Below are 24,663 nucleotides of genomic sequence, written 5' to 3' on the forward strand. Positions count from 1 at the left end.
ATCAAAATCAAGATGAATACAAAAAACAACAGTGAGCCCAGCACCGAACCCTGGGGAACTCCACTAATAACATTAGTCCATGAAGAGCAGTGTCCATTGATTAGCACTGTCTGTCGTCTCTCACCCAATCATCCCTTTATCCATTGTAGCAACTTACTCTTAATGCCATACCTCTCCAATTTGTACAACAGTCTTCCATGTGCAACAGTATCAAAAGCTTTCCTGAAATCCAAGTATATGATATCAAAATTAATTTTGACATTCAGTTCCTTTGTGACCACACCATAGTATCCAATCAAATTGGTCACACAAGACCCCTCCCTTTAACAAACCCATGGCGTGTCTTAACTATTACTGCAGTCTTCTCTAGATGATTCTGCAATGCTTCTTTAACCAGTGACTCCATTATTTTCCCCGGAACACAAGTTAAACTAACATCTATAGTTATTGTCACCTTTTGAATCTCCTTTGTCAATTGGTGATACATTTGCACACCTACAGTCCACAGGGACCTCCCCTGAATCCAAGGAAGTGTCCTAATAGAAAATCGTTAAATTTATACACCTAATATTATGAAACAATGGCATTATCAAAGGGGAGGGAGAAATAATATCTATTTTACCCATTGCTATTAAAAATATATATTAATATTAATCTTTAAAATCAATAGATTTATTTAAAAATTTATTTAAAAACAAAAATATGAATTTTGCAATGAAACTTGAACGTTTATTACTAAAGTACAATATGTTAGATGAAGAGATCCAACAACGGCAAGTTTGTTGTGAATTAAACTTCACACAGTCCACTATTAGAATTATGGTGTCCGAACTTGGTTGGGTTCTCATCGTTCTGCTTGTTGACCAACAAACAAAAAGGGCAGTCACACAAGAATACATAATCAATCCTGTATGGGAATTTCTGTGATTCTTCCGAACAGTATTTTTTATATTATTTTGGAGTTTTTGTCTTCATTTATTACTTTTGAAATTTTTATTTAATAGTTATAAATAAATACTGAACAAATATTCTGATATTCGGCTTATTTATTTTTACAAATGAAAAAAGCATAGGTAATTATTTGTAGTTAATCAACGAGCATTCCGGTACTATTTTTTTTTAGCAGTACACCTCTGACAGTCAGCCCATCTATGTTAAGTTGTCCAATCTGATTCATCCCTTTACTTCTAGAGTTTACATAATTAAAGAACACTTTGCTGTTTTTCTTTGCACCCTTTCCCAAAGATTTCTTGTAATCTGCCTTCGTCTGCCTAACCTCCTTTGTGACTTGATTATGGAAAGCTTATATCTGCCATAGGCCTCTGTGTCAACTGATAATTTATATGCATCCCATACATTTTTCTTTGCTGCCACGGGCCTCATTAATTCATCTGACATCCATTTAGGCCCGAACCTTGAACAGTATTTCTTAGTTGGAATGGAAAGCCTAGTAGCCTCCAAGATTAAGTCCCTGAAGGTTTCCCATTTAGAATTCAATGTTGGTAACAACATCAGTTGATCCCACTGTACAGAATTTAAAAACTGAGACCCCTGTAGTCACCTTTACGAAAGCAAAAGCCCTTCCCTTTAGCCTAGATGGTAGTTACATCTTTAAGTAATTCCCACATCACTACATTGTGATCACTGTCACCCAGTGGTTCCTTTATCTGCAAATTCTCAATGCATGAATTATCACTGCTGATAACCAGATCAAGAGTATTACTCCCTCTGGTTGCCTCTCGAACGTGCTGCTGTAGAAAACAGTCATCCAAAAAATTCTTGCTAGTGTGCAAATGACCAACTCACAAGTTCCAGTCAATATCTGGAAAGTTAAAATCCCACATTATAAGACATTCTGATTTACTGGCCCACTCTATTTCTCTGCACAGTTGCTCATTATACTCATCAAATTCATTAGGCCTATAACACACACCTACTCTCATTTTTCCTTTCCCAGTGCTTATGTCACACCAAACAGACTTTTTAGCATTAGCATTAGTAGAGGCATATGATGCAAGAAAGCAAGCTTATTCTGCATCAGCCAAAAAAAAAAAAAAAAACACACACACCACTCCCATTTCACCCCTCCGTTTGTTCGAAATACCTGTCCAGTTGAGCTTTAAATTTGTTTAGGCTATCAACTTCAACAACAAGTGATGGAAGTCGGTTCCACCAACCAACCACCCGCTGGCCAAAGGCAAATTTCCGCACATCTATCCGACATCCGTCCTTCCTCAATTTGAATTTATGCCCTCTGAGGTGATTATTCTGAGCAAGATGCAAGACAGCAAGCTTATTCTGCATCAGCCAAAAAAAAAAAAAAACACACACCATTCCCATTTCACCCCTCCGTTTGTTCGAAATACCTGTCCAGTTGAGCTTTAAATTTGTTTAGGCTATCAACTTCAACAACAAGTGATGGAAGTCGGTTCCACCAACCAACCACCCGCTGGCCAAAGGCAAATTTCCGCACATCTATCCGACATCCGTCCTTCCTCAATTTGAATTTATGCCCTCTGAGGTGATTATTCTGAGCAAGATGAAGAATCCCATTGGTATTGAGCATGCTCAAACCATTCAAAGCCTTATACACCTCTATCAGATCACCTCGCCGGTGCCTAGTCTCCAGACTCTGTAATTTGCAAAACTTAAGCCTTTCTTCGTAAGAGCAACCCTTTGTTCCATTCACTAATCTTGTTGCCCTTCTCTGTACCCGTTCCAGCATCTCTACATCCTTCTTGAAATGAGGCCTCCAGACCTGTATACAGTACTCAAGATGTGGCCTGACCATTGCCTTATACAAGGGAATAATCACCTCCTTATCCCTGCTAGAAAAATTCCTGTATATCATTGACAAGACACCATGAGCTACTCTTGCAGCTCGTCTGCACTGCTCAGAGAACTTCATATCTGCCTGCACAATTACCCCCAGGTCCTTTTCATTCTCCACCACTGTCAGTGTAGTACGGCAGAGTTGATACGTTGCTCTGGGGTTACTGTTTCCCATATGTAGTACTTTACATTTGATAATGTTAAACTTCATTTGCCACCTCTCAGCCCATCTGTTCAACCTTTCCAGATCCTGTTGCAGCAGCATAGTGTCAGTAATGTCCTTAACAACCCTGCCAACCTTTGTATCATCTGCAAACTTGGACATTAAACTTGATATCCCATCATCAATATCATTCATAAACACCGAAAACAACAACGGACCCAACACTGAACCCTGAGGAACTCCACTAATAACATTAGTCCACGTTGAGCAGTGTCCATTGATTACCACTCTCTGTCTTCTGCCACTCAACCATTCCCTTATCCATAGCAGCAATTTGCCTCCAATGCCACACTGCTCCAATTTGTGCAGCAGTCTTCCATGTGCAACAGTATCAAAAGCCTTTCTAAGATCCAAATATATAATATCAAAGTTATTCCCTGCATCCAGTTCTTTTGTGACTACATCATAGTATCCAATCAAATTGGTCAGGCAAGACCTGCCCTTAACAAAACCATGCTGCATCTGAGCTATAACTGAATTCTTGTCTAGATGATCCTGCAGTGCTTCTTTAACCAGTGCCTCCATTAATTTACCTGGAACAGAAGTTAAACTAACAGGTCTATAATTACTTGTGTCAGCCTTTGATCCTCCTTTGTGAATTGGGGTTACATTTGCACATCTCCAGTCTATGGGTACCTCTCCTGAGTCCAAAGAAGCTCTCATAATTATGGCTAGGGGTTTGCTTACTTCCTTTGCTGCCTCCTTTAATATAACTGGATAGATCCCATCCACCCCAGGTGCCTTTTTTATGTTTATCCTCAACAATCTCTCCTCCACTTTCCTCTCAGTTATTACAAAATCATCCAGCTCACTGCCAATGTTTACTTTACCTACATCATTCTCCTTCCTGAATAACTCCTCATGCGTGAATTTAGATGCAAAATACTCGTATAGATTGTTAGCCACCGGAGCAGGATCCTCAACTGTTGAACCATCAATATCCAGTGGACCAATCCGATTCATCCCTTTCCTTCTTGAGTTTAAATATGTAAAGAACTCTTTTCTGTTTTTCTTTGCATCCTTTGCAAAGGATTTTTCGTAGTCTGCCTTTGCCTGCCTAATCTCCTTTGTGACTTGGTTACAGACCAACTCATATCTATCATAGGCTTCCATGTCACCCATTAATTTGTATGTATCCCATGCATTTTTCTTCTCTGCCACATGTCTCATTAGTTCATCTGACAACCATTTAGGCCTAAACCTTGAACAATATTTCTTAGTTGGTAAGTAAAGCCTGATAGCCTCCAAGATTAGTTCCTTGAATGCTTCCCATTTTGAGTTTGCTGTTGGTAACATCATCAGTTGGTCCCACTGTATAGAATTTAAATACTGTCTCAGGCCATCATAGTCGCCTTTACGAAAACAAAAACCCTTCCCTTTACCTCTGATGGTAGTCACCTCCTTGAGTAAATCCCACTTCAACACACTGTGATCACTGCCACCTAGTGGTTCATTTATCTGCAGGTTCTTAATGCATGAAGAATCACTACTGATAATCAGATCAAGAGTATTGCTCCCTCTTGTTGCCTCACGAACATGCTGATGTAGAAAACAATCATCCAATAAATCCACAAAAGCCTTGCTAGTGTGCGAGTGACCAACCCACAAATTCCAGTCAATATCTGAGAAATTAAAATCCCCCATTATAAGACTCTCTGATTTACTGGTCCACTCCATTTCCCTGTACAATATCTTATTATACTCATCAGAGTCATTAGGCCTATAGCACACTCCTACTCAATTTTGATTTCCCTATGCTTATGTCACACCAAACTGACTCGAAACTGCCCTGTCCATCGATGTCGACTGGCTTCACTACCTTGGATTTTATGTGTTTCTTAACTAATAGCATAACCCCTCTTCCCCTCCTGTCCTGTCTATCCTTTCTATACACATTGTATTCCCCAAATTCCAGTTCCGCGTTCCTTATATCTGTGTGACACCACGTCTCTGAAATCCCAACAATATCTGCCTTTGATGTTTTGAGCAATACCTGAAATTCATCAAATTTATTTACCAAACTCCTAGCATTGGTGTACACGCAGGTATACATGCACCTGTTTCTATTCTTAGCTACCCTAACACAACCCATGTGTTTACTTGTACCGCAATGACTCCCAGCAGTCTCTGAAATATCCTGCATCTTGTTTTTCAGGCTTCTGCTCATTTCAATAGCTTTGCTCAATAACCTCTGTCTAAATAGCTTTCAATAACTTCTGCTCATTGCATTGTCCACCAACATCAATTGGATGCACTTCCTTAGATTTTGTGTGTCTTAACTAACAGCATAACCCCTCCCTTCCTGTCCTGTCTATCCTTTCTATACACATTTAACTCCCCAAATTCCAATTCTGCACTGCTTATATCTGTGTGATACCACATCTTTGATATCTCAACAATATCTGCCTTTGATGTCTTGACTAGCACTTCAAGCTCATCAAATTTATTAACTATACTCCTAGCATTAGTATACATGTGCCTGATTCTACTCTTAGTTATCCTAACACAGCGCATGTACAGGGTTATTAAAATTAAAATATCCCTATGCAGATATCTCTGGAGTGGGTTCTAAGGCTCATGCTGAAGAGAAATTTGTACAACAGGTACAATAAGGAATGTGCTCGCTATTTATTGGGGAAAAAATTAGTTACATAATTTGTCACTGTATGGCACGTAATTATCTTATTTACGATTATGCAAATAACGTATGTTATTTTCATAATCGTAAGTTATGATTGTGAAATAATCATAACTTACGCCTTAGTGCCACTACTCAGCTCTACTGGGCTGTATAAAAGCAAAGCAGTCTCTTCAGAATCAGATGTTTGCCTGCATTACAGCAGTAGTGCCAACAACGTTGCAGGAAAAGGCACTATTAGTGAAGCTGTTTTATCAGAACATCTACAATGCAGCTGCGGCTATCAGAGAATTCCGGCATCAGAAGCACATAAGGCATGGACCAATGACTGTTTGTTGCTGTCTACAAAACAATTGCGAAATTTGAAGCAACAGGACATTTTGGTGTTCAGCCAAGTAGAGGTTGAAAACAGATGGACTCCTCGTGTTGAAGATGTGGCTGTGGGGGATTTATCAAGTTAATCTCCATGTGGCAGCGCAAGTGTGCCAGCTGTTTCTCGTGAAGTGGACATGCTGTAAGGCTTATAATGCATCAGGTGTTGGGATACTATCCTTAAAGTGCACATGCCACAGTAGCTAAAGCATGGTGATGCAGATATGCATTTCACATACACACTTCAATTTCTGGTGCAAATGACAGTGGATATCACTTGGCCATGGAACATCCTTTGGAGTGATGAAGACTGCTTCTGCTTAGATGGACAAGTGAATAGGCACAACTGTCACATTTGGGCAACAGAAAACCCTGTAGTTATCCAAGAGGTCCCATTGCATTCTCCAAAAGTGACAGTGTGGTGTGGATTTATGGCTACATTCATTATTGGGCCATATTTTTTTTGAACAATTAACACCGACTGGACCCCCGCATCTGTTCTATCACTGGACAGCGATATTATGAAATGTTGGCAAATTTTGCAATACTAGAGCTGCAACAATATGGGTGCCTTTAGGATACCATATTCATGCAAGATGGATCGTCACATCACATCCACTGTTGTGTCCAAAGATTGCTAAGGCAACACTTCACAGACAAACGGGACATCAGCTGTTGTTTCGAGACGTTTTGGCCACCCCTGATCACCGGACCTCACCCCATGCACCTTCTGGTTGTGGGGTTTTTTGAAGAACCAGGTGTATTGGGAAGGATGTCAAACTCTGGCAGATCTGAAGGACAGCATTAGACATCTTGTGCTGACTATTCCAGTTGACATGTTACGTTCTGCTGTAGAAAATGCTGTCCTTCGAATGGAAACTTTTGTTGACTGAAATAGAGGACACATTGAACAATTGTAGTGCTGTTCAAGTGATTTGTATTGCCACAGTGCCATATAGTGACAGATATTGTAACTAATTATTATTGTTTTTTTTTTTTTTTCCCAATAAACGGTGAGCACATTCTTTGTTGTACTTGTCCAAATTTCTCTTCAGTGCGAGCCTTAGAACTCACTCCAGAGCCCTCTACATAGGGATACTTTAATTTTAACAACCCTGTATTTATTTGTTCCACTATGACTCCCAACAGTCCTGAATCACTTTTGCTTCTGCCTGCGACCACTGTTAACCTTTTAGTCTATGTATCCCCCCCCCCCAAGCTAGCAGTTTTCCGACCCGCCTAACACTGTCTCGGTAGCATCAGAAAATATTGTTGCACTCTTTCTATTGTGTATCCCATCCCTGTAGAAGCAGTTTGGTCAACAAGCATAGACCAGCTCAAAAAAATGTTAACCCTTGAGCCTTGTACAATCTTTCCAGGGCCGAATTGATCGACAAGGCTCTCATCATATATCCCTCCTATCGTATCTGGGCAGAATTACAGACACTTTCACATTCAGCTCTAACTCGTGACTTTTTTCAACATTGACCTTTACTTGTTGAGTAAATCTGTAGATCTCTTACTCTTAATGTCATTGGTTCCAACATGTACAACAATATCACCTTTTGCCCTTCAAAGGTAACTGCTGCTCTACAGCGTCATCAACTTTTGCCTCCGGCAGACATATCCTGGTCCTGTTCCACCTATCCTTCTTGCATAGTATATTCCCCATCTCCCTGACAATAGAGTCACCAACAATAACTAGTTCCTTTGGGACCAGCACGTTCTGCCTTGGAGATTGCCTCTGCGTTGCCTGATGCACAGGAGTCAGCTTCGCCATTGAGCTGGGAAGCTGAGAGCTTGATGAGTCCCTCATATTAATTTCTTTGAGGGCATTTACCCTACACCTCAAGCTCTCGTGTAAGCCCATCAGAACGCTGAGTTGGTGCCTAATTTATTGACACCCTAGGCATCCTCCTTGGCTAGATCGTGTCCTGTCCTGTCCTGTTTTAGAGAGTTCAGCAAACATTTTGCATATTTTTTGAGAGAGTGATGCGTTGGAGAATCGCCCCCTTCGTTTCTCACCTGAGTCACAGCACTCTCGTTAGTCTGTTATCTCTGCTTTGCAGCTCTAGTCTGGGTCATGTTTTGTTTGTTATTTGGTTTTTAGGAGCATTAGCAACTAAGACCATATTGCTCCGGGGATATGCGGTGGTTACTCCCTGACACCTTTCCGCATCCTCCGTATTTGGTGGTCACGGGCTCGAGCCTAAGTATGATCAAGAAGCGTGTGCTACGCATTGCTGCTTGTTCCCACCTGGCTATGGAGGTGCCAGTCTGGGTCATGATTTGCATTTAAATACAGTTTAATTAACAATGACAATGAATTTACCTAAGATTAATAAATGTTTTTGATTAATTGTTAATACTATACTAAGCTAACAGATTCCTAAGTGCTTCATATTACACTATCTAGTTTTACTTTATACCTTACGCTATCAGCAGTACTGATGCTAGGCTGGACGTTGCCCGCCTGCAAAGCTGAAATGGGCACCCCCAAACAAATGGCTATTTATTTTTATTTTTATGCAGAATATGCAAATTTGTAGCAATTATATTGACTTACCTAATTATTATACTTAATTCCTTTACCAAAATTTAAAGAAAGAATGAAACTTCATACTAACACTTCGAAACAGCACCCACCTGCAATGCAGGCCCGCTTCCGCCGACCCTGGCTATCAGTTCGAGATATATACGTTAAGCTATTTCTTATTGACTACAATATGGCGGCTAGTTCAACAATATTTGCACCAACACTGGGATTCATAACTTCCAAAAATTGCTGGTTAAATTCAAAATAAGAAGCTAACGAATGCTACTAAACCAATTTAATATCTCTATAAAACACAGTGTAGTATGTTAATTAACAAAGAATATGGTAAAACTATCAAAATACTTATCCCTTTACAGCAGCCAAAAATCCTCTGACTGTTCTCTTCTGAAACCAGAGCAGATTTCTGTACTTAATCTATAACACTTCAGATAGTAACCCACCAAGTTTTATGTAATTTCAGTAATGTCTTTTTTTTTTTTTTTTTTTTTTTTTAAGTACAGGTCTTAAGGTCTACAAAGTTGTGTGAATGAGGAAAGATGGATAAAATCAATCCCTGTGCAATCAGCCAATATTTGTGTGTTGGGGGAGATTAATGCTGAAGGAAATTCAGGAAGATATGGTTACAACCTGGGGGTTCCCCATTCTATTTCATGGATAAAAATTGGGCAACAGAATTCAAATGAGAGGGTGTGCCTGGAAGGTGACCCATGCTGTAGAAGACCTGCATCATCCACAGTGTTCTCCCCAGTACAGTTTGGCAGCTGAGTGGGGAAGTCTAATACTTCACAATATTATAAAATTTTCTGTTATTTTTAAGTGTGACTTAGCAATCCAGAGTGAAAATTAATTGCTTAATTTAACATTATATGCTCCTGTAGCATTGACCTTGATTGCATCGTATGTTCAAATTAATATTGATCAAGAACAGTGAGCAGTACTATATGGTACCGTGAGAATTGCTTAAATTTTAGCCGAGCGGTCAGTTAAATTCACCGGGCTGTGTGCCCATTTGATAGGTCCTGGGGAGAACACTGCTCCATCACTCCATAAGTTGACAGTTTGGTACATTGCCAGCATCTTGGGAATCTCATCTGAATGTGCTACATAACAACAGAGGTTCTTAGTATGAAAACGGAATCGGCATGGTGGATCCCAAAGTTGTTGAAAGCAGCCCAAAAAGACCAAAGAGTTCTAAAGTCAAGTGAACATTTGCATTGTTTTCAATCAGATGCAGCAAATTTCTTTACAACATTTGTGGTCAAAGACAAAGCAGTCCAAACAGTGGAAATACAGCTCTTCTCCTCCAAAGAAAGCAAGCCAATTCCTTCTGTTGGTAAGGTGATGTTATCATTTTTTTGGAATGCTAATGGAGTGTTGCTAGTGGATTACCTTCAGAAAGGCTAGACAATCACAGGGTAATATTATGCAGACCTTGTGGGGCATTTGTATGAAAACATCAATGACAAATCCAGGAAAACTCAGCAAAGGAGTCTTGTTCTATCAGGACAATGCCCCTGTTCACGAGTCTATTATTGCCAGGATGCACTGCATTAGTTCAACTTTGAAATCTTGGACAATCCTTCATATTCATCTTGACTTGGCGCATTATAGCCTTAGACACTAATGTACCATAAAACCCTTAAACCAACCAACTATCATACTCATCATATCTAGCACCATCACACTTTCAACTATTTCCTAATTTGGAAAAACTTACAGTGACATTGCTGCAGTGGACATATTCCTGTAGGCCCAAGAGAAAACTTTTTTTTGCAGCTGAAATCAACACATTGCACTCTGTAGATTCAGGCTAACTGATTTGCTTGATTTGTGCTAAAAAAACTTGGCATAAACTCCATATTTGTATCATTGTATTCGTTTACATATGAACTACTATGAAGTTGTTTGTGAAATGTATTGCATAAGAAACTATACGGTGCAATTGATCCCTACTTGTACAGCAGCTGCCAGTGCTGCGCAAGTAGCAGCTGTGGGTGGATTGCTTGCTCTCTGTAGGTTCAAGCTGTTAGATGCTTGATATATGCTAAAAAAAACTTGGCATAAACTCAGTACAGTCGATTCCGGTTATTTGGGACACATCGGGACTAGTGCATTTTGGCCCGATTAAGCGGCTGCCCCAATTATCCGAAGTTTCACGTAAATACTTAAAAATACAATTCCCCCCCCCCCCCTTTTACAATTAGTTCACTGTACAATCAAATCACATTACGACAAACTCACCACAGTAAAGTACCGTTCATTATACGATGTGTAGTAAACACCGGTCATTGTGATCACGTTTGTGAATCGAATTTTAATTCTATTAAACAGCGATTCTAATTAGCGAAAATAGGATGCATATTATCCACATGCTGTAAAAGTAAAGATATATTAAGCACAGATTTACTCTTTATTACCTTACCAATTAAAAAATTAATGATACGTGAAAATCAGAAGAATATACGTGATAATCGGAAGAATTAATACGTACTGTAATATGTACATACTAACTAGTTGAAATTTCTGTTCACTGACATTTGTGTGTGGGGGTTAAAATTTAAAACAGTAATAAGATAAGCAATCAATAACAAAGGACATGGCACACACAAATTGCAAGTAACACAACATGCACAAGTGAGAACGGAGTAACAAATTACGAAGCTTTAAAAATAAGAATGAAGAGAAGATTCTGAAAATTATTTTTTTTATATGATTGAAGATTTCATGGAAGTGTAAACACATTTTACCATAATAACCCACAGAATTCCAGCTGTCGGTATTACCGCAAATTCAGTAAGATCGAGTTTACTGTCCATTTATGATAAATTGCACCAACACAAAAGCCCAATAAACAGGTGACTGCTAATTGTTTTTATTGTTTTATGGTTGTGACCCCCCAGAAATCCGACCGAACTACGTGGTATGGTCAGAGACAATCGTAGGGTAATCTCCAGTGCTGGGGTCTCCTGCCCCGATTAAACAGCATTTTGTCCCAATTAAGTGAAGTAAACCCTGGCTATTTTCTCGATTGGTTTTTGTTTTTTAAGATTTGCCCCAAATAAACGGCTGCCCCGATTAACCGGTGGCTCAAATAACCGGAATCCACTGTATTTGTATCATTGTACTTGTTTACATATAAAGTATTTGAGGTGAACATTGCATATGTCGAAAGTGCAGATAGTGTATCCCTTGAATATGGTTTATCTTATGATAGCTCATATGCAAGAAGTTTGTAGATCACTTGCTATATTCTTTCAGTAAAGATTTAGGTTCCTTCAAACATCATTCTTTTTAGTGAAGCCGAGATATGTGTTTCTGGGCGCTCACATGCGAAATTCAGTATGATTTCCTGTAGTGTGCTCTGCACAAAGTAAGGAGGCTGTGGATTTGAGCCCATATGCTGCCACAAAATCCATGGCCCATTGTGAATCGATGAAAATGGCAGCAACGGTCACAACAAATATGTAGACACTTCTGGCCTCATCTATATAGAGAACAAAGCAACCATCACTATGATGGTAATAAACAAATTTTGTTCATTTGTAAGAATTTAGACTACTGCCTTATGGTTTTATTACCGTACAACATAAAAATTCATGTTAGAAATTCATTTTGTGTCCTTAGACATTCGTGGGGACCTTAAACTTTTTCTACCAACAGCAATCACTTGAAGTAAATGACTGCATGTCACAAGGGTTCAATGGCTAATTTCATTTGGATGATTCCTTGTCATTTCAGTTTTTTCCAATTTTTTTTCTTACCATAATATATGGATTTTAGAAGAAAAGCAATGATGGACACTTTTGATTCTTATTACCAAAAATATGATGAAAATGTAATTCATTTTGATGATATGAATCTGCTCTCTAAAATTTGATTCTATAAAATGGCCGACTCTAATAACCGGTGATCAACTTCTGTATCAATTATTCTATTTTCCGGTCTGATGGAACCTTTGTAGTTGAATCTTGAATTTCCTTATATACTCATTTCAACTGTACATTTCTGCTGCACAGTAAAGTTTTAATAACATCTCTTTTTATAACTACAAAATTGCTATGATATGAAAATTAAAATATGTGATAATTGTTAATTCCTACTTGAGTGTCGTTTCATTTTGATGTCTTGATGATATCTAAGTTAGATCATTGTACACTTAATTAGATATAGTGGATCTTATTTTTGTATTTTTATAGTTGTAATTGTATTTACATACTTATGAGTACTAAAAATTCCTCCCTCCTCATTCTCCCCCTCTCTCTCTTTAAGTCTGAAAAGGTGGATTCTGTCTTGGAAGCCTTGAACCAAATGACAACAAAGGAACCTGTACAAGGCTACACATGTGCTAAAACTAAACAACAGGTAATCATTTGTGAATTATAGTTAAGACAAGTTTACCTAAACTGTCGTACCATTGGGTAAGATTTAAAGTGTACTTGATCTAATATGATAATAATCTCTTTGAAAGGTCAATTTGTATTAAAAGATATTTGGGAGTTCGTGTTAGAAATATTGAGTTATACTATTATTATACATTTTTATACTTTTACAACACAGTGCAAAGTGCTATTTTACTCTAGCTGGAGTTATGCTTGATTCTGTTATAAAAATTCCATTGAGTAAGATTTAAAGTGTACTTGATCTAATTTGATAATAATCCTTTTAAAGGTCAACTTGTATTAAAAGATATTTGAGAGTTCATGTTAGAAATATTATGTTAGTACTATTATTATACATTTTTATACTTTTACAACACAGTGCAAAGTGCTATTTTACTCTATCCGGAGGTATGCTTGATTCTGTTCTAGTAGTGAACTGAGTTGGTTGTGCTATGCAGGTTATAAAGGTCAAAAATAAGATTCCAGTTTGATGTTCAGTGATTAGTGTTATTTGATCATGGCATGCTTTTTATTTATAACTCTCGTTTATATCACTTCATTCAATTTTTCTGTCAAAAGAATCGGACTACTTAGTAGGGCTTACAATACCGGGATCCCACTCAATTTTTTCAGGTATTGAAATACCGGTATTGATACAAAAAATACTGGTTTTTTTGGTACCAATTTAAAAAAAATAATTGTTTATAATTTAATTACATAAAGGTTATAAAATCACATTGATGTGATTATGACGTCATTATCTCTACTAGCAAATGTTGGATAAATCATGGATAGGACACCATGCAACATTGCAACCTGTCCACAATTCTCGGACAACTTCATGTCTGACTGTATTGTAACTCCCAAATCCTGTTCTTCCACTACTGACTTTAGTTCAACTCCACCAAGTGTATAAGTTATTTTTGGGGTTGCTGTTCCCCAGGTGTAAGGCCTTGTATTTTGCTGAATTAAAGCATAGCTGCCACTTTTCTGACCATCCCGGAAGTCTATCTAGATCACTCTGAAGAAGCTCTGCTTGGCGGCGATCATTAACTACCCTACTGATCTTTACATCATCTGCAAGTTTAGACCTCATGCCTTCCGTCCCTTCATAGATGTCATTTAAGATAATCAAAAACAAAAGTGGTCCCAATCCTCGGGGAACCCCACTTCTTACATTAACCCAATCTGAGGAATAACCATTTATCACAACCCTCAAGCCATTATGCTATCCATCTAAGGATTTTCTCTATGATTCCAGCCTGCTCTAACTTATAAAGTAACCATTCATGTGGGACTGAGTCAAATGCTTTTTTGAAATTCAAATAAACAATGTTGAAATTATTCCCTAAATCCAGCTCACAAGTGACCTGTCAAAATAGCTAACCAGATTTGTTAAACATGATTTTACCTTTACAAAACCATGCTGTGTATCCTACAGAATTCCATTTCCATCTAAATGATCCTGAATTTCACCCTTGATCATTGCCTCCATGATTTTCCCTACTACTGAAGTTAGACTGGTTGGTCGGTAATTTCCCGTTATACTCCTAGAATCTCCTTTATGTATGTTCCAATTTACACCAATCTAACGGAATCTCTCCTGTCCAGTGATGCTCTCATAACTAGCCTTAATAGTTCAATGCACTCACTTGCTGCCTCCTTTAAGATTACTGTTGCGGAAATATTTGAACACTGTTCAAATATTTCCGCAACAGTAATTTCTTCATTGTGTATTTTATGTCAGGGGTTCCCAAAGTTTCTCGGTTCACAGTTTCACGGTACCTAACAGTTTTGTTTAGTAGTTGGATCCAAACAACTTAATAAGAAATGCTGAAACTGTGAACTACCTCAAGCTAGTAGTTCGCGCGGTGTCCGACAGGTCGAGTATCACTGTGTTTTCCTCAAAAATTTAAAATATTCCGTGGCACACAGTTTAAGAACCGCTGTTTTATGCAATAAACTAATTGTAATGTCTCAGTAATTTTTTCAAGGCGCACCCAGACCAAAAGAAATACCTAACAGTTTCGTTTAGTAGTTAGATCCAAACAACTTAATAAGAAATGCTGAAACTGTGAACTACCTCGAGCTAGTAGTTCGCACGGTGTCCAACAGGTCGAGTATCGCTGTGTTTTCCTCAAAAATTTAAAATATTCCGTGGCGCACAGTTTAAGAACCGCTGTTTTATGCAATAAACATTTAATTCCATAATTATTTTCAGTATCTTTTACATTATATACAGTTAAAAAGTTATTTAAAAGGTATTTTTAAAATTCTTTATGGACATTCCAGAAGGTCAAGGACTAATTATAATTTTTCCTATTGATTATTATATTCGATTGACGCGTTTCCATTTTGCGCGATGCGCTCACGGGACGAATTAATCGCCTTAATAGAGGCCTGCCTGTACTATTCTTTTCAAGTACCAATATAGTTATGTTTGTCTCACAGCTTTACTCAAGAAGAGGGAGATGCTGCAAAGTTCTGTGCTTAGTTCCACTCTCTTTGTCATAAAAATAAATTGAATAATAACACAATATATCTTCCTGATGTCACTGTGTCTAAACAACTTCAGCATCTTTCGCCACTTTCTTCTAATGGACATATAGGCAATAATCAAGTCAATACAATGGGCTCAGAACAACAGTTTTCATCATTCCATCTGGAAATACAGTAGGCATGCATTTCTTCAGGCAACAATTGCAGTGTTTTGTATGACCAGATTCCAGAACTAAAAAAAAATCCCAATAACTTTGAAATCTTTACAGATGCTCCACTTGTATTTATCATACTGTACTTTCTTAAGAGAAGTTTCATGTTCTCATATGATTCTTTCATTTAACTGTTGGGCAATCGGTGTAGTTAGAGCTGTGTTTCCACTGTCAAGTTTTAGAAGCTTAATTTTGCAGAGTCAATAGAAATCCTCCATTCTTGTTCTGGTCCTTCCAAGGTCATCAAGCAGTCCAACATCATTACAGCAACAAAATTAATCTTTCCTAGCAAAATATGAAGAACGCTCCCTTTGTCATTTAGGAAATACAGATATAGTTGTATCTTTTTTGCAGTAAATTCTGTTCTTTCAGCCTGGATCCCAATAGATCTGCTTGTGCCTTAGATAGATTTAAATTATGCACAAGGTTCTGTTGGCCATGTCTGGGAGAAGCAAGAACACATTGTTTGCCAGTGGCTAACTGATGAACAGGGGTTTTTTATTTTTATTTCCCAGTGTTTAATTGTTTTAATGGCTGTGATGGGGTAGTCTGGTAATTGGTTTTTCTTTCTATCTTTCACTTTCTGTTCTTCAACTTGAGTTGTGCAAAAATAGCAGTGTTGACATGACATGATTGATTGAATGCCTACACAGCATGGGAATAGCAAACAGCAGTGATACTTTACATTCATGTTTTTTTTTTTTTTTTTTAACCAGCTTCTGAGACATGAAGCTCAATTAGTGCATCATATATGTTGGGCCTACATTTTATACTCACCTAATTTGCACTAAAAGTTTGTGTTTTCTTTAATAGGAGATTTAATTGTTAGTAACACGAGCTATCTGGTGAATTAATGCACTGACATGACATTTTAAAAGTATGTCCAACTGCAATTGAGCCTAAAAAAAAAGAGCTTGAGTTTAGTAATATCTAACAGTGTTAACTCTCTCTCTCTCACTTGTAATACTGAATGACTGACTGATTTGTTTGGGAGTAGGTGTGGATAGAATAGTCTAGAAAATGCTTGGTACTAACCCCTGCAGCATGATCTAGAAAACTCATGACTCCAAAACTTCTTCAGTGGCCCACTAATATAAACAGATAGACCAAGAACTAAGTACATGAAACTAAAATACAATGTATTTTGTGAACTAAGCCAGCCAGCCAGGAAAAACATTCTGCTCATTTGAAATCAGCATTTAAAAAAAATTCCCCATCTACCATTTCTCTTGAAATTTTTTTTTCCCATTGTTCATTGTTATCGGCCCAAAGAAAGTCCCAAATTTATCAGTCAGTTAATCAGTTTATTTCCAAGAATATATACAGTGGCTCTGATACAGCAAAAACTATCAAAACAAAATGCAATGACAAGAGTGGCTTGAATAAAATATAAAAATGCAGGTTAGGGAAAAAAAATTGAGAGGATAATTGTGTCTCAGTATATACACAATTCAGTAATCACTGAGAATAGAAATAAACAAGATACATATACATGTATATAATAAAATAACGAATACCAACAAGCAATTTTTGTACAAGTTATTACAAATGTGGTTGACAGAAATGGGACGTGGACCTTTCTGGGAAAACAAAAGCTGAGATCTTTAAGTTAAAATCTTTCCAGAAGAAGAAGATTGTCATCTTAGGTTAGAAGTTTTGGATTTCTGACAGGCTAGGTTATAATTAATAATAAGAGTATATCTTTTATTAACTTAAAGGGGAAATGGTGGTCAGCTGTTTATAGTCTGTTCAAAGAGTGATAAATGTTCACCTGAGTTCATAGGATCTAGGAATCTGCAAACTGGTGGTCCACAAATCAGTCTAATACAGAGAAAAAAGTTAGCAGAATAAGATTAGATTTTTTATTTATTATGTATTTGTATATTTGAGATATTCAACAACAAAAGTTCTGTATTTCTGAGGCTCACTGCTATATTCAAAAAAGGTCTAGCAAAGGAACCAAGTGTGGCTACATATTTGAAATTGGAGACTCCAGACCAAACTGGGGAGCAAAGAGTTTATTTGGTTTTATGAATTTAACTGAAATACCCAGTTTTGACATAGGAAATGAACATGTTGAAACTACTGTTTTAAAACCCAGGTGACATTGGTAAATTTCTCTGCAAGGCATCTCCAGTGCTGACAAAAAATGTACTAAAAATGATGTTGAAGACCTAGGTCATTATGTGCCATAACCAGAGGGGATCCATTTATAAGTAATTTTTAGCTGTTCTGATTTTGAAAGGTTGATTGAAACAGGTTAAAAATTTTTGGTACTCTGAGAAGTCATTAAGCATTAAAAATAAGTATCTGAGAACAGACAAGGGATAAGGAGCCTGGCTCAGAAGAAATTTTATCTGTATGAGTTGAAAAATTTTGTGAGTTTGGAGAAATTATTGAAGAATCACTGAAAAAGTACTTCCCTGCCAGAAAAAAACAGTAAAGATCTATTTGTATCGTGAAAAATGTAATTAACACCCTACAGTAAAGGAAATTATCAAGAAAGGCTAGTAGACTACTGAAATTTAGTAAAAGAATTTGAGATGCGAGGTGAGTGACCTGTGGCAGACTGCAACAAAAGTGAAAGTGATTCTTTTAACACATTGCGTGTGTGGCATATAATGCTTTCATAATTAAGAAGTTTGTGATGATCAGATTTGTTTTGGTAGACCTACCAGGAATAACATCAGTATGATCAAGGTATGTAGACTGCATCGTTCGAGTACTTTAAGCACTGATGATAAAATAGATTGGGAAAGCATGTTGAATTGTTTTTTTTTTTTTTGGATTATTACATTTTGGAAGATGAAAAGGTTTATAGCTTGCCCATGTATCTGAGATAGAGTTTGAAGAAATGGCCTAATTAAAACAACGCGTAAAAATTCAAGAATGTAGACACTGGCAACTTCAAGTTTGAGGTGATCAAAAAGGGAATGTTGTCGATCCCATCTGCATTTTTAGGGTTGTAGGAATTGATATCCTTTTTTAACCAAATCCTTAAGGCACATGAATTTTTTGCAGACCAGTAGGAAAGATACTATTATCAAAATTCAATGTTCAATGATGGAAGATCTTGGTTAAACCTGCATAAATATACAAGCCATTTTTTGATGTCAAAGTTTGATGGTAGAATTTTTTAGTTTTGTGCTACATTCTTGAGTTATTTTGGAGTTGATAAAGTGTGTGACTGTGGCCTGTGTTAGTTTGTTAAATTGTATCCAGGACTGCTACATTTCCCTTTGTCAGTGATTTCTTATATGTTCTATATAATTGCTGTTTACCTTTTTAGTCAGGGAAAGGTAGGGATCTATCATGTCTTAGAAATTGAAGAGTTAGGTAACCCTTTCATTTCAGAGTTTGGAGGCTGAAATCTTATCAGTTTTTTTTTTTTTTTTATGAAAACCCCAAACACAAAAGGTGTCAAAACCTATAGTACTTAGTACCGTGCATGGGTTGAAGGAGAAGTATGGGGGGAGGGGATGCCGGAAACTTTGCTCTAGAGACTAAACATGGGTTTAACCACTTCAAGCCTCCAATAAGCAAAGTGGTAGTATTTCACCGGTTGATGAAAGTCATCTACCACCTGAAAGCATGCAAGGAATAAAGGGTATGCTATTTCAGTTGGACATTACAGGAGACTCTCTCAGGGAACAAATTTGGAAGGTTAGCACCCTTGGTTCAAAAATTTTTTTATGAATGGGGGGGGGGGTGTTTCTTTTTTAATTTTTGGCTTGTCATTACTTGAACGCTCAAAAATTAAAAATTTGAATGATTCTACCTCTTTGCAATCAATTCACTTGTGAAAAAGGTAAAAGCATCTAAATGGTGATTATTGGGTGTACTTGTCCTGGTGTGTTTTATCCTTTTACATCTAACTCTTATCATTGTACCCATGGACTTTGTAGCTCTCCAGATAGCATTGAAACTACAAATCAATCCAACAAACTTCAGGTATTGAAACTGCAAATAAACTCTTGGTTTTGTTCATAAGAAAATTGCAAGATGTAATTATGCTTGATATTTATATTAAATTAAATGATATGCGATTTTTTTTTATTTTTTGTTTCCATAAACAGGTAGAAGCCTTTAACCGCATCTGTCTGAGAAAGTTGCCTCCTGTTCTTATTTTGCACTTCAAACGTTTTATCTATGACAAAGATGGCGGGTGTAAAAAAATTATGAAAAAGACAGAATATCCCATATGTTTAGAGTTGGGAAAAGGTATTGTACAATCATCGTAGTTGTTGTATTTTAGTATTCTAATATAAAGCATAAATTGAAAAATGAAGTTGCTTAGCAAGGTTATTTGGGTGATCAGATGATTTTAGCACTTAACTCATATTTAACTTCTGTTTTATATTAGAATTGACATTAGCAGAACATTATATGCCATTAGTTAGGATATAGGATAATTTCTTATTTTGATATGGGACCTGCCTGAAGAAAAAGAAATTTATCTTTCTCTTATGGGAAACAAAAATAACTTGCAGTAAATGAAGCCTTGCAACCTAGATCACCCAGTTGGCCACTTTGAAAAGGGATTTTTTTCAACAGATTCAGAAAAAAATAAAAATCTTTATTTTAATCATACACACTTTATTTATAATATTTGCACTTCATACTCAGCAAATTTTATTTCAGTAAAATTACTCAGTAAAGTGAACTATTTTACTGAAAAATTTCCCGTCTTTGAATTTCTATATGACATATTTTAAGTAGAGTAAATCTGATGAGTGGAATGTTTCAAAATATTAATCAGAATCTAAAGAACATGTAGTCAATAAAAAATTTTAAATATTTTATTAATGAATTCTCTATTGACAAGGGTTTGACTTTGTATTTGAGACTTCAAGATAATTAGAACCAGTTTTAGAAATACCTCCTGAATTCACTGACAACTTGATACAAAAAAAAAAATGACATTGCAAATGCCCAATACATTCTTTGTTGCAAAAGAACCTTCATTCAGTTTGCTGTAATTGTTCATTTGGGGGAACAAACTTTATTCTGCAGGCTTTTAATGTCTAACTGCATGCATCATGTCATCACAAAGAAAATAAGTATATAGAATAGCTACTCGTGTTGCTAATAAAATGAGTTCAGAATTGTGAACCAAAGCACAGCCTTCCTCAACCACAATTTTAAAAGACCAGTGGACAAGTACAAAAGCAGTGTGTCATGAAAGTCAAAACAGGTGGTTAGATGTTAAACTTGGTAGTAGCACACTGCGACATTTGTAGAAAATTGCCATAAGTGGTTTATACATAAGGCAAAAAGGCATTGCAATTCTGCCAGTGTTGTTTTATTGAGGTGATTTGTACTGATGAGTAGATTAAATTGTGAACTTGCTTTTTGTTGTGAATTCCTCAGCTTTAGTGTTGTAAAATCTGCCGCCTCCAGAGATAAGCTGCCAACTGAATTTTACAATGCATTTAACTTTAACTTAAGTATGTTGTGCCGATTTGGTGGGGGGGGGGGAATCTAGTATTTCTCAATCATTGAAGAAAAGGAAATAAGTTTATCATTATTCTGTCAATTTCAGTTTTCAGAACTGATACTGCACACAGAAGCACTAAATATAACAAATCATCCAAAGTTTTTCTTAAAATTTAAATAATTTCTCATAGTAATTTTTCCACCATTGTAGGACCACTTACAGTGATGGCCACGTACTTTGTATTACAATTGAAATAATTGCCTCTATAGCCTCAAATTTGTTATACATTGATGTATAACAAAATTGATTATACATTTTATTGATAAAATAAATTAAGAGAACTAAAACTGTTTAGACATTTATATAAAAATAATTATAGAAATATGCTGCAGGTCATATGAATGCCTTTTCATTGGGATAAATGTTTGAAATTAACATGCAATAATATGGGGGGGGGGGGAAGATGCAGATACAGTTGTAATGCCATTAGGTCTGCATGGGCCTACATTTTTTTTATTTTGCCCGGCCCGAAGTCTAGATGACCCGAGCCTGAATTTGTTTTTCAAATTACCTGAACCAATTTTTATTTCAGCCAGACTGAAACTTTTTTGTATGAATAAAATCACTATCATTAGTTCTTGAAGTTTCATAATAATAAAAAAATAAACTTTCAGATTCAAAATTCAATATTAATAATTATATAAAAATAATCCAAAATAATTATCAATATTAATTAAAAAAAGAAAAGAAAATCTAATACATTTTCAATTTACCATATTTAATGTAATTCCAAAACAAATTAGGTAACCACCTCTACCAGCCACCTTCTCTTCACAGAAGAGAAGGTGGCTTTTTATTGCAAATTGTTGTGCTGAAATAAAATAGTCAACACTGTCGCTACTTAAATTGGTTCGATGCTCTTGCACTACTAATTCGGACGCACTAAATTTTTTTCTTTTAGAGCTTGCATTGCCAGTGGGTACTCTTTCATTTGCATGAAAGAGTACAAATTTCAGTGAATTTGGGGGCCGTTGGCTAAGTGCACCTTATTGGTCAATTAAAAGTGTCAACAGACAAATAATATACATTTTTTTGAAAAACCTTTAAGAATTTAAATACATACAAAAAAATATTTTAAAAAATATGTGAGAAATACCCCAAAAAAGTTATCTTGTCTAGAAAAGCTCCCTGTATCAAGAGTAATAACACCACTCTGAATGGTTTTCAATGTTTGTAAACTGATAGGTATTTTTGACTCATTTTTTATGCTGATTTCAGAAATGTGTGGAGTTTTTTTTTTTTTTTTTCCCCATCCTATCATGTACTGTTTTTTCACAAATCACTTAAGTTGATGTCACGAGTTGTATTATTGAATGTATTAATTGGGAGTAAATGCTTGGAATTTGTAAGGTAAATTTTCACATGTTGCACACTGCCCCCAGTCATTTGTTTCTTGACCTTGAGAGATCCAGGCAGCAGTGTTTATCACTGTGAGCTCAGTTTATTTATGAGATTGTATTGAACTTCTGCTGAAAAGTGAATAAAATGTCTTCACACATGTTTGAACAATCTAAATTTATTTTGTTATATTTGTGGAAGTTATGTAGACATCAAGCAAAGACAAGATATTAAAGAATTTGTAAAAAATGCATGTGTTTATTTTGGAGTGAAGTGACCAAGATAAACAATGGGCTCCACATAAAGTTTGCTGAACCAGTGTTAAAGCATTAGATTGTGAGAAAAATGGTAAAAAGAAGGCTGTGCCATTTGCAATTCCTGTGATTTGGCAGGACTTCAAACCACTATGATAACTGTTACTTTTGCATAGTTAATGTAGAGGGATACAATGCAAAAAGTAAGAATGACATTGTGTGTCCTAATATTCCATCTGCCATTAGACTAGCCCTACTTAGAGATAATGTGCAGATCCATGACCTCCATTTATATTGGAGAATGTGGCAGGTGAAAGTGAAGCTTCTGAAGATGAAACCAAAGTCTACATGCCTGTAGGCATTGAGTCAAAATTGCTTGTATTCAAAAAATCTTCTAGCACATGGGATGTTTTCAGGGCCTAACTTGAGGGTATGCAGGCCGTAGGCAGAAAATTTTTTGGGGTAGTGTAAAAATGTTTATTATGAAATGACATTTAATTTTTTTGGTTTAATGATGATAAATAATAGGTTTTGGTGCCATGTTGTCACGTCATGGCATCAGTGGTGCATTCAAAAAGTCATCTTGTTAATAATTCTTGCTCAAAACTGCTTTTTTAAATTACCGATATTAACTATTCTGCTCTAAGATGTGGTGGTGGCTGTTTTTTCAATACCATACAGTTGGACCATACATATTTCACAAAAAAAAAAAAAAAAATTAACTTGTGGAATATCAAACACAGAAAGGTGACTAATCGGGAGAATATATTAGTTACTTAGAATCTCAGTTATATTGCAAAATAAGATGTTTATTCAATTATTCCAATGATTTAAAAACTAATACCCTACAAAACAAAATCAAAATTAAGACACAAATAAAGTATAAAAATTCACCTACAGAAAATGACAAATGAAAATATACTATGTAAAACAGAGGTTCCCGACCCATTGGGGTTTGCAGAAAAAGTTTGAGGGGTCACAGAAAAGTGAGAAATAAGACCTAAACAGAATGCTTATATTATATTGCTTGAAATTGCAGTTACTAAAATGTCAACTATGTAATTGGCAACACTCCTTCGAGACCCCATTGTAGCTCCTAAAATGTTACGCATTTTGATTTTGGCTTGTCTGTTGCCATTTATGGGGCCCCGCAAAGTACGGTCCCTAGGAAAATGCAAATAGGGGTTAATTTCAGTAGCTCATTCTGTGCATTTTAAAGAAATTAAAATTTGGAAGTTTTTGACAAATATTAAGTAGGAGGAACGTGGTTGTTTGGTCTGAGCTGACTTTAAAGTGATTGGCATATTACACAAAAATGCCTTGCTTTTTGTGAGAGTGGGACAGTTGGGCAAGGAGTAAGCACTTGGATATCAAGATCTGGCCAAAGAGGAGCAGTTTGTTGCCTGGGTCAAAGAACATAGTTCATAAACCACTGGTAGACTCCAGAAGTGTCCTCCTTGCACATCAGACTGGGTTTGATGAAACAGTTTATGAAAGCTTTATCCCAGGAGGGTCCCTGCTTCGACTACCTTTGTACCAAATTCCTATCAATCACCCAAGAGAAGCTAAAACAAAATATTTTTTTTTTTTTTTTTTGGATCTCAAATTTGTAAACTGATGATCTTTCATGATTTTTGAAGAAACCTGATATGGTGGTGACAAATGGAAGTCAAATGACCTTTTCAGAGAAAGCATCAGTGAATTTTTTTTCAAAATGCAGAGTAGTGTAATTACACAGTTTCTTCCTTGGAATTAACTGAATGTATGCCATACCACTGCTAAATACGAAGTGAAGACAGATAGTGGTAGGTGAATGCTTTTATAAACATGATGCAATACCACTATATTACAGAATGATGATG

At 36.4% G+C, this 24,663-nt stretch overlaps 1 protein-coding gene across 2 annotated transcripts in view; it reads left to right on the top strand.

Annotated features, from left to right (window-relative positions):
• The window catches only part of LOC150080955 (ubiquitin carboxyl-terminal hydrolase 10-A-like), a 251,119-nt gene that overhangs the window by 207,728 nt on the left and 18,728 nt on the right, over nucleotides 1-24,663 (top strand). For both annotated transcript variants that reach the window (XM_090381270.1, XM_090381271.1), the window contains exons 12-13: nucleotides 12,892-12,984; nucleotides 19,789-19,933. In XM_090381270.1, the coding sequence (XP_090237396.1) occupies nucleotides 12,892-12,984; nucleotides 19,789-19,933 (238 nt within the window). The remainder of the gene's footprint in view (nucleotides 1-12,891; nucleotides 12,985-19,788; nucleotides 19,934-24,663) is intronic.

This window comes from Mastigoproctus giganteus, chromosome 9 (assembly GCF_048544385.1).
Source record: "Mastigoproctus giganteus isolate SK-2022 chromosome 9, ASM4854438v1, whole genome shotgun sequence".
Classification (NCBI taxonomy): domain Eukaryota; kingdom Metazoa; phylum Arthropoda; class Arachnida; order Uropygi; family Thelyphonidae; genus Mastigoproctus; species Mastigoproctus giganteus.